General features: G+C 42.3%; 1 protein-coding gene across 1 annotated transcript; it reads left to right on the forward strand.

The window, feature by feature from the left end:
- Positions 1–7,697: 7,697 nt before the first annotated feature.
- Positions 7,698–10,968, forward strand: LOC121397278. Its single transcript, XM_041573884.1, has 2 exons — positions 7,698–7,843; positions 8,077–10,968. The coding sequence occupies exon 2, from the start codon at positions 8,341–8,343 to the stop codon at positions 10,966–10,968; it is 2,628 nt and encodes an 875-aa protein (XP_041429818.1). The 5' UTR covers positions 7,698–7,843; positions 8,077–8,340.
- Positions 10,969–11,332: the final 364 nt, after the last annotated feature.

Consider the following 11,332-nt stretch of genomic DNA (forward strand, 5'->3'; position numbering starts at 1 on the left):
AATCTAGTATAAATACATTGTATTCAAAATTATGAAGCACATGATCTCCAATATAGTGTCATTTTTAAATGTCTTAGCAATGGGTGAGGAGAATAGATAACAGAAGGTTATATTAACCATACCTGGTTAATATTATTAGTGCAGGCATGGGATCCATTCCATCAGGAAACCCATTATTCAGAAAGCTCCAAATTTAGGGGACGGTTGTCTCCCATAGACATTTTAGCCAAATAATTTTTAAAAATAATTTCCCTTTTCTCTGTAAAAGTCTCTGCAAACTAAGATAATTAATCCTTATTGGAAGCAAAACCAGCCTATTGGGTTTATTTAATGTTTAACGTATCTTCTAGTAGAATTAAGGGGCAGATTTACTAAAGGACAAAGTGAAGTGAAACTTCGCCAGCGTTACGTCTTTCAGGCATTTCACCGATTTACTAATGGGCGCATGCGTAACTTCGCTAGCGAAATAGACAGATGCTAGCGACCATTCGCACTTTATCGCCGGGCGAATTTTCGCTCTGGTGAATGGACGTTACTCCGCAAATTCACTAAGATGCAGATTTTACTGAACATTACCTCTTTCACCAGACTTGCCTTCACCAGCTCAGATCAAGCGAAGTGCATTGGAGTGCATAGATCTTCCTCAAAAAACCATGGCGTCTTTTCCTTTTTTCAGGGTGATAGCCTGCAAAAGTCCATAAATTTTTTTTAGCTAACCGGGTTCCCTCATACATTTTCTAACATATGGAACATATATTTTACCGTGAGCTCATGTGTAGGGCATTATAAGAACTCTATTTTCTTTATTAAGGTTTCCTGGACTTGTGTAATGTAATGTATTTGCTGCAACATATACGTCCATGCAACTTTATAATTTCCCGCTGTATGCAAATTAGCCAACGCTAGCGAATTTCGGTTTGATTGCCGAAGTAACTTCGCCAGCATTCGGCGCCCTGGACGCAACTTTAGTAAATTAGCGTTGTCCTAGCGAATTTACGTCTTGCGAAGTGTTGCGATGACTGACGAATTTTTGCCGGTTAGTACATTTGCCCCAAGGTATGAGGATTCAAATTATGGAAGTATTCATTACATGAAAACCCAAGGTCCCATACCTGTAGTTAATAACTATAAGGTTGTTGAGGGTGTCATGACCCAGTAACATCACTGTGCCAATATCATCACACTGGTGTCATTTTTCTAAACAAAAGGACCACAAGAACCAGGGTTCAAGGTCTAAGTGTAAATCTCTGGTCTGTGAATTCCTGTGTGCTATAGTTTGATATTTCATTGTATTGACTTTGCATGTTTCTGCCTTCCTGACCTGTGCCTGAACTGTACCTACTAATCTGGAAAGGATTCTGATTCAATGCCATGAACTTTTCCTGTATTTTTACTTATCCTGTAGCTTACATTGGAATCGATGTACCCCCTTCCCAATGAGGGGCTGGGTATGGGGGACTATGATACAGCAGAGTTCATGGTCCAGGTCCCCATGTTCCATAGGCTCCCCTGGGGTCTGCTGTATGTCTGAATTTTTTAGCAAATTATGGCTGGTTGATAATCTTACTCATCCCTTACTTGCACGTCATCTAGATATGCAAGTTAGAGAGTGCCAGCAGGCAGATGGTGCCAAGGAGACCTGTCCTTACTGTCCTTACTAATGATGGCAGACGCAAGAAGCTGAGCACAGCAGTGCCCCATATGCAAGTACTAGGTTAATGAACACTAAGTGGTGTGATAAATACACTCTTAAGACCACAGAGCCAAGAGTTGTGCATGGTTTGACAAACTATAGAATACAAGAGCAGAGATGAGCAAACCTTTCCATTCTCTTTGACATTGCATTACTCTCAGCAACTGGATGCTTTGAGGTTTTTGCCAAAGAAATGACAGTAGATTAAGATGTACTTCAGGTTGCTGATTCTTATTTCTTATGTATCTCAGGTACCTTGACAGAGAACAGACACTGTCAAGTCTGTATATACTCAGCAGCATAAAAACCTACATGAATAATAAAAGCCAATACTACTGTGCACATCAGCACAACATTTTGCAATGTTTTAAACTGAGGAAGGATCAATGAAGTTCTGAAACATGTGGAGCTAACATCTTAATGTAGACACTTAATGTAGACACACTGAGTTGCACAGACATTAAGCATCTCTAGTGCTTTTTTGTGTTGAAATCTACAGTTCTTACTTACGGCAGTGCTCCATGAGGCAAAAGGCCACTGAGGCCTCAAGCATTCTTTGTCATTGTCACAACTCCTCTGTACCTCAATGTTACTGTGAGAACTCACCCTGGTGGTCTAGTGGGGGTGCGTTGAGGACAACCATTGCACCCTCGGTGAGGACGCTCGTCACATTCGTCCTTTTTTGGAGCCGTTCGCCTGAATGCGCGTCTTCTTCCTGGATTGCGCCACTCAGCTCTTTGCGGTTATATTCAGAAATTGTGGAATGTGACGTCATCGGGTGGGAGCGAAATTCGAATATTTAAAGGGCTATCACTAGTTCCTGAGTGCTATTCTGTGTACTTCTAAGTTGTTCTTGACCCTGGCTGTTCCTGACCAAGTCTGTTTGCTGCCTGTCCTGACCTCTGCCTGTACTTTGACCATTCTTTTGGATCCTGTCTTGTCTCTGTGATTTTGGTATTTTGACTGGTCTGTGACCCTGACTATATATAGAGTTTCCTAAACTGTGAGACTGGCCACCCAGAGCAAAAAGGTGCACAAAGCATTGCATAGGGGGGCACAGCCTGAAGAAAAGCTGAGTATTCCAGATCCTAGCAAGAAGGCCATTCAGGGTTCGATTTGATAACCATATTTCAAAGAAAGGTGTCCCTGACCAAATGTTTGACTCCGAATTCCAAATCTATGGTTTCTAGAGAATATGCTTGTATACTTGCCAATCAATACTATCCAGGAGTCTTAATATGTTTTGTTATCCAATTTTGTTGAAACTAACTTAAATTTTCCTCTCATGCTTTATACATACTTCAGTCAACAATAAAGGTAGTTAACAGGCAGACCACAAAGGTCCGGGCCTAGAGCAGCAAAAAGTCGGAGTGGCATCAAGAGATCACAAAGAAGCAGAGCCAGCTGGGGAAGCAGGTGGTTGGGAGGACTATGAGCAGTGTGAGGGGAGGTTGGGGTGACATGGGGTGCAGATATTTTGAAATCCTCCCCTGGTAGTTAGCATCTATTTTACACTGAGTAAAGCACTTGTTTTGCTGTCATGCCCCATTTCTTTTAATTTTACATCTATATACCTTAATTGAGTAAAAAGCTTATCTGACTGCTTCATTCATGAAGTAAAAGTGTAGAAAATATATATATATTTTTTTTTTTTGGCAGGGTCTAATACACAATGGATGCTTTATATGAGCAGTTGATAATAGTCCCCAGGATCTATTTGTATTTAAAGAATGCATTAATTTTACCCATGAGACACATTCAAATGTTAAAAAAGTTAAGGAGCAATACAAGCATGAATAAGTCCTGGGGGATGTCAAACCAGAGTCTGTTTTTTATGCAATTAACTTATGCCTCCAAGCAGCTATTTTGAAGCCACTGAGAGCACATCCAAGGCTGCTCACTAGCCACTGGTTAGGGATCACCGACCAACATTTCCAAAACCAAAGTTGAGCAAACACATCAGCACTACCCTAAACTGATGTTCCATGAACAAAAAAAGGGGTCATTTCAAAATTTTGGTAACAGAACTAGCTATATTTTTGTTACTCTCTCTCTGCTGCAAGTATATAGTAAACAAATGCCATTATTTTGCTGAACTTTCTATTGCTTTCCCAATTTAGTGCATTTCAAATAATAACTCAGAGGTCCTTTCCATTTGCAGTAATTGACATGTTTAATTCCATTAACGCAGTCAAGCTTTCAAAGTTTTATAGCCCTGCTACTTTATTTTACATTTTGCTGCCGCCGTGCTATTGACCTTTCGTCCACACCTTCATCAATCATGACTTGTTTATTCTACTCTGATCTCAAAATTCTGTTATTTTTCAAATACATTCAATAAAAATAAGCCATCAAGATAAAAGAAGTTTAATCAGAGTTTTAGCTGTATATAAGTTCTGTCTTTTACTCCCACACTTCTTCCTGTTTCAGTTAGAGCTGCAGTATTTCCTGCCAGGTGATCTCTGAGGCAGCACAGAGAATACCATAAAATGGTAGCTCAAGGTAAAAGATGTAAAAGGGTAATATTTAATGATAAATATATTCCAGTTTGGTAAGATTCTTTAATAGACCACTTAATATAATATAAACAATTTGTTGATTAAGTCCCCATTCTGGGGGTATAGTTTTCCTTTAAGAACTGCTCCCGTATTCACATGCAGTTTATAAAACCATAAAATCATTACAATGATGTATCTTTATCTAAATTGAAATGGGTTTTAATGAAAAAGCTCTTATCACACAAATCATACTGTTAGTGAGCTTATATTGCTTTTATTTAACAGTTCTTTGTACCTTCATATTTTAATGAACATATCTAACAAACAATGACAATAAACCAGAGACATGAATGCACACGTCTACTTTAATTATCATGTTTTTTTTCAAAACTATATGAAGAGTGTTTTCTCCTCAAGTAGTGATGCGGTAAAATGAATTGAAATTATAGGAGGGTAGCAATCTCATTGATGAGACAAGACTACCACTGCAGCACAATGACCTCATCTACATGAGTCAGCTATTAGTCATTTCTCTACTTAGCGAAATATCATTCTGAGATTTCAATCAGTATAAAAATTGGAAAACAGTAAACCTTCCATCTTCCCTTCATCTTAATAAGATCTTAGCTTAATATGGCCTTCAAGATGCACTCAATGAACAGAATTTTGAACACTTAGTGTCAGATAGAAAAGCTTATTACATTGTCAAAGATTTACTTATCTGGCACCATTCGACATATCCAGTTATTAAGGAGATTGCTAAAAAGCTGAATGTTTTCTTATCTTAAGAAGAGAAGAACGATGGTTCACTAATTCATTAAATTGTACTTAGACAAGCAATAAAATATTCTATAGAAAGCAAAACATCAAGGTTCTCTGTCCAATTATACAGTATATGATTATTAATTAATAAAAAGACTAGAGGTCATGTAGCATTGTACCATTGTCAATGCTTAAGAATCTCAACGGTTCATATTACGAAGCTGCCTGAAGGTTGTAACAAACACTGTATATCTCTCCAGAATTATTCTGCTAGCAAGGATTGTTAGCAAATGTTCAAATTTGAAAACAGCTAGAATCAAACTGATGTTGGCATTATTACAAAAAAAGGACATGTGTATACCAGCTTCTAACATATTAAAAGGCAAACATGGCACAACTGAACTATACAGAGTATAATTTTTACATTAAATAATAAACAACGCATGCACTAAACATGGGATTTTTTACCCATCAGCCACATTTATATACTGTATAAAAATAGTTGGTGAGCAATACAAACATGAAAAATGTCCCCTATGATGCTAAATGAGGGCTATGATTTGCTATTTGATAGCCCTATGTGGACTGGAAGCCTACATGAGGCCATGTTTGGCAATACACTTGGTTTTTTAGCAACCAAAAGTTGCCTCCAAGCATGGAATTCAAAAATAAGCTCATGCTTTGAGACCACTGAGAGCAACATCCAAGGGGTTGGTGAGCAACATGTTGCTCATGAGCCACTAGTCAGAGATCACTGCACTAAACCAAGATAGGTCTGTAAGTTTCAGAAGAGTATTATCATCATGACATAGTAGAAAATCAATTGATAATTGATAATGCAGATAATTGTTAGTGCAAAGGACAGTATTCAGTTTTATGAGATATCTAATGGAGATTCAGTAGGAGCTGTTTGGAAAAAATTTGATTGTTTTAGGATAAACGTTCAATCAAGCACAAACTGTGGAAATTATCTATAGATCCCAGGTAAACTATTGTTCATAGCATGGCGGTGCTGTGGTTAGTATATATGCTTTGCAGCTCTTGGGTTATAGGTTTGATTTCATCCTGGCCACCAAAAAGTATGTATATTCTTCAAGTGTGAATGGTTAGAATCTAGTCAAGTAAAGTTCATTGGAGAAAACCAAGTTTTTGTCTGAAACCATTAGACATTTTGACTATACTGTAATAGATATACTATAATTAACCTACCCACCTACACTGTTTTTGTGCTGCCACAGCAGTAGTTCTGTCTGTATTCCATGTATAATTATTCTTTAAGTGCTGTCAAATTCTTCATATGTAACGATTTCTTATAAGTATGTGTATTGAGCATCTAGGGTACCCCCCTGCTGGTTGTTTCTAGCACTGCGGCCTGGCAGATGTTTATTATTGTCATGGATTAGGTAGGGGGCGCTGTAGAGACTGAAGGGAAAGGGCGAGTCCTTGAGGCAGGAGCTGTATGTGCCTAGGGAACACTTGAAGGGAAAGCAGGAACAGGTTGATGAGGGTGAAGAGTCAGTCTGGATCAGGTGCAGAACAGGACGGAGAGGGCGAAGATCAGGAGTGGACTAGGCAGGAAGAAGAGGGCGACGACTCAACAGGAACAGACTGGGCGGGGCAGGAGTGGAACCGGAACAGACTGGATGGGACAGGACGGTGCGGGCGTAGATCAGATCAAACTGGGGATAGAGTGCAGAAGGAGACTAGAGTGGATAGCAAGATATAGCAAGAGGGGTCTGGAGCAAGATATAGCAAGAGGGGACTGGAGCAAGATATAGCAAGAGGGGACTGGAGCAAGATATAGCAAGAGGGGACTGGAGCAGGATATAGCAAGAGGGGACTGGAGCAGGATATAGCAAGAGGGGACTGGAGCTGGATATAGCAAGAGGGGACTGGAGCAGGATATAGCAAGAGGGGACTGGAGCAGGATATAGCAAGAGGGGACTGGAGCAGGATATAGCAAGAGGGGACTGGAGCAGGATATAGCAAGAGGGGACTGGAGCAGGATATAGCAAGAGGGGACTGGAGCAGGATATAGCAAGAGGGGACTGGAGCAGGATATAGCAAGAGGAGACTGGAGCAGGATATAGCAAGAGGAGACTGGAGCAGGATATACCAAGAGGAGACTGAAGCAGGATATAGCAAGAGGAGACTGGAGCAGGATAGCAAGAGAGGGGTACAAGGCAGGGTCGGAAAGCAAGAATCAGGAATAGGCAAGACAAGATCAGTACAAGGTGAAGTCAGGGCAAGGTACAAGGTGGAACAGGAAGCAGAAGTCAGGAACAAGCAAGGCAGGATCGGATCAAGGTCAAGGCAGGGAAGGTACAAGATAAGGTAAAGCAGGACAAGACAAGGACAGGCAGACAAGGCAAGGCAGAATAATAAGGGAAAAGGGGCAAGAGCTAGAACTACCTAGTTAGGGGCGCTGCCGCAGTACTAGGAAAACCATGCAATGCTCTGGCAAGGAGTGGTCTGAGTGCTGCCCTTAAATAGGGAAGAGTCAGCCCTGATTGGCTGATTAAACTAGGCAGCAGCTGGGTTGGGGCTGTAGATGCCAAATAGGCTGCAGCTGAGCTGGGGCTGGAGAGGCCAATCAGGCGGCAGCTGGGCTGGGGCTGCAGAGGCCAGGTTACACATAGCGAGCAACCCTACAGGCTGCTCACCTGGCCAAATGGTTGCGGTATCGAGCCAGAAACCCAAAGGTCCCCGGCTCGAATCCCAGCAATACCTGACAATTATCCATTCTGAAATTCTCCCTGTCACATTTGATGACATCACTTCCTGGTGCAGAGAGGAAGCTGTCATTTCTGTAGTAACAGCCACAATTCACTACACTCTGTAAAATCCTCACCCATCCTTGTTTCCAAGCAGGCCTATCCAAGCATCGTTGGTAAGCTTGCATTTTGCCTTAATGCCTGTTCATTATACTATGTGTATTTTACTACTATGTGCATCCTGGTTGTAGTTTTTAACCCAGTGTTTCCCTCTCAGCAGTAACCTGTGTTAGGCCTCATTAGGACTGTATAACACATATCAGATGTTTATATATGTTTTATTGCATTTCATCTGTATCTCATGTATCCAGAATGTATTCTGATACCTCTATATTGTTTGTATCTACAGTTCTACCTTCTTTTGATCATCAGCATTAAACAAGTTCCAAAACTTATACAGTGTGGTGATTGAAGGGCGAGTAAACTGCCTGTTGATTCACTTCTCACAGTGACGGGGACAGGACAGTAGAACAACGCTGGACATAGGCTGTGTTTTATCTGGACGCTACACCACCATCAAGCAACGCAGCGTAGCCACAGCGTCCACCACAGTATCCACCACAGCGTGACTGAAGGTACTAACACACGTAGTCACACATCTAGCAACACAAAGATGTCTGAACGCACATTCAAGACCAAATCTAGGGTGTCATGCTCATCTAGACATTCATATAGATCCCATGCTTCTGAGACAGCAGCACTGGCCAGAGCTGAAGCAGAGGCCATCAGAGCACAAATAGCTTTTGCTGAACAAGAAGCAGAGATAAAGAAAGAAAGGGCATGTCTAGAAGCCTCACTGGAAGTGCTGAGCTTGAAAAAATCAGCAGCAGCTGCAGCTGCAAAAGCAGAAGTGTTAGAGGCTGCAATAGAGACTGACTGCAACATTAGTGACAAACCAGACATCCAGTTTGATATAAAGCCTGAAACTGTTATGCAGCGAACTGAGGAATATATACAAAAACATTCCCAAACGCTCAGCCATTCTGATCCAGCCCTAGAAGCAGTAGACATGCATCCATGCAGTGACCACAAACTGTCACAGTTGCCTACCAGCATAGAAAATCCTGTTACCAGCAACCAGCGACATGATACTTTACACTACCGAGTAGATTCTCCAGACCATCATAGTTATCCCCTGTCTCTACAAAGGGAAGGGGCTTACACCCATCCACCAGACACCAGAACTATACCTTGCACCAGCCATCACTCAGACGTACCAGCCCACAAACAAAACATGTCAGATCTGGTAAGATTTATGGCTAGGCAAGAGATTATCACTAAAGGACTTGTGCAATTTGATGATCTCCCAGAGAATTATAGGGCCTGGCGGGCTTCATTTAGAAATGCTGTAACAGATCTAAATCTTTCATATAAGGAAGAAATAGACCTTCTGGTAAGATGGCTGGGCTCTGAGTCGGGTAAACAAGTAAAACGAATACAAGCTGTGTACGTGAATGACTCCAGAAAGGGTCTGCAGATGGCGTGGCAGAGACTTGATGAGTGCTATGGGGCCCCCGAGATCATAGAGGAGTCACTGTGGAAAAGAATAGATGGCCTTGGAAAAATCTCCAACAAAGATCCTCAGAGGCTCAGAGAGTTAGGAGACCTGCTGATGGAACTCCAAGCCGCAAAGGACGAAGGTGACTTCCCAGGCTTAGCCGTTCTTGACACAGCCCGAGGTATAAACAGCATTGTGCAAAAACTGCCATTTTCCTTGCAAGAGAGGTGGATCACGCAGGGTTCTAATTATAAAGAGCTGCATCATGTACATTTTCCACCATTCTCTTTCTTTGTGAACTTCGTCACCCAACAAGCTAAGAGGCGTAATGACCCAGGGTTTATTCTGGCTCCTCAAAGCTCTGACGGCCAGAGACTAGAGAGAAACCAACACAAGTATGCCACTCAAAGAACTCCCGTTTTAGTGCGCAAGACTGACATCTCTTCAGCTACACCATCACAGAAGGAGCCCATCGACCCCAAGATGGCAGATCTTACCCAAGGTTGTCCCATACATCACAAACCCCATTCTCTGCTTAAATGCCGTGGCTTCAGGGCAAAACCTTTGGAGGAAAGAAAGACTTTCCTGAAGCAAAATAACATTTGTTATCGTTGTTGTGCTTCTACTACACATATGGCAAAGGACTGTAGTAAGATGGTCAGCTGCATAGAATGTAATAGCGATAGACATGTGTCCGCCCTGCATCCTGGCTCTGCCCCGTGGTCTGTGAAAACTCCAGCTGAGGGAGAGTATGGCGGGGAGGGACAGGAAAACAGTACAGCAGCAGTGACAGCTTTGTGTACTGAAGTTTGTGGAAGAAACCATAGGGGCCGATCATGCTCAAAAATCTGCTTGGTCAGCATCTTTCCTACTGGACATAGGGAAAGAGCAATCAAACTGTATGCAATCTTAGATGATCAAAGCAATAGATCATTGGTCAGATCAGAGTTTTTTGAGCTTTTTGGGTCAAAGGGCCATCAATTCCCCTATTCTCTCAGAACCTGTGCAGGAGTCATTAACACCACTGGGAGAAGGGCACATGGTTTTCACTTAGAATCCCTAGACGGACAAGTGACTGTTCCCCTACCCACACTCATAGAGTGTAACGAAATCCCAGATGACCGGACAGAGATTCCAACCCCTGAGGCTGCACTTCATCATAAGCATCTGAGACCGTTAGTCAGTCAGATACCCAAGCTTGATCCTAATGCTCCCATTCTCATGTTGCTAGGCAGAGACATCATTAGGATCCACAAAGTAAGAGACCAGATCAATGGGCCACATGACTCCCCTTATGCCCAAAGACTAGACTTGGGGTGGGTAATAGTAGGCAACGTATGTCTAGGTGGCGTCCACAGGCCAGACCTGGTGCATAACCACAACACCAACACCTTAGATTATGGACGGAAATCCTATTTTACACCCTGCTTAAACTTCTTCACTGCAAAAGAAAGCTTCAATCTGAATATGCCCCTGACCCTGCAAGCCTCAACAGTCCAGAACTCCTCTTACATAGAAGACCCTCTAGGACACAGAGCCTTCGAAAGAACAAAAGAGGATGAAAAAATAGCTCCTTCCCTCAGTGAACTTGCTTTTATGGAGATAATGAGGAGAGGCTTCTACAGGGACGATGACAACAGCTGGGTTGCTCCACTGCCTTTTAAACCACAAAGACAGCGCCTACCAAATAATAAGACCCAGGTTTTGCACCGTCTCAGGTCTCTACAAAAGGCTGAAGCCTGACATGAAAGAACATTTCTTTGCATTCATGGAAAAAGTGATCCAGAACGGCCATGCAGAAGTAGCGCCACCCCTGAGGACAGATGAAGAATGCTGGTATCTGCCCCTCTTCGGAGTGTATCATCCAAAAAAGCCCCTGCAGATTAGGGTGGTCTTCGATTCAAGCGCCCAGTGCTGTGGTACATCTATCAACGATGTCTTCCTGAAGGGTCCAGACCTCAACAACAATCTCCTTGGGGTGCTGCTCCACTTTCGGAAAGATGCTATTGCCTTTGTAGCCGACATCGCTCAAATGTTTCATTGTTTCGTAGTCAGACCTGAAGACAGAAACTTTTTAAGATTCTTTTGGTACAAGCACAATGACCCA

This window comes from Xenopus laevis, chromosome 8L (genome assembly GCF_017654675.1).
Source record: "Xenopus laevis strain J_2021 chromosome 8L, Xenopus_laevis_v10.1, whole genome shotgun sequence".
Taxonomy (NCBI): Eukaryota; Metazoa; Chordata; class Amphibia; order Anura; family Pipidae; genus Xenopus; species Xenopus laevis.

Coding starts and splice junctions, on each gene's coding strand:
- LOC121397278 (XM_041573884.1), top strand. CDS start 8,341: ATGTCTGAACGCACATTCAAGACCAAATCTAGGGTGTCATGCTCATCT.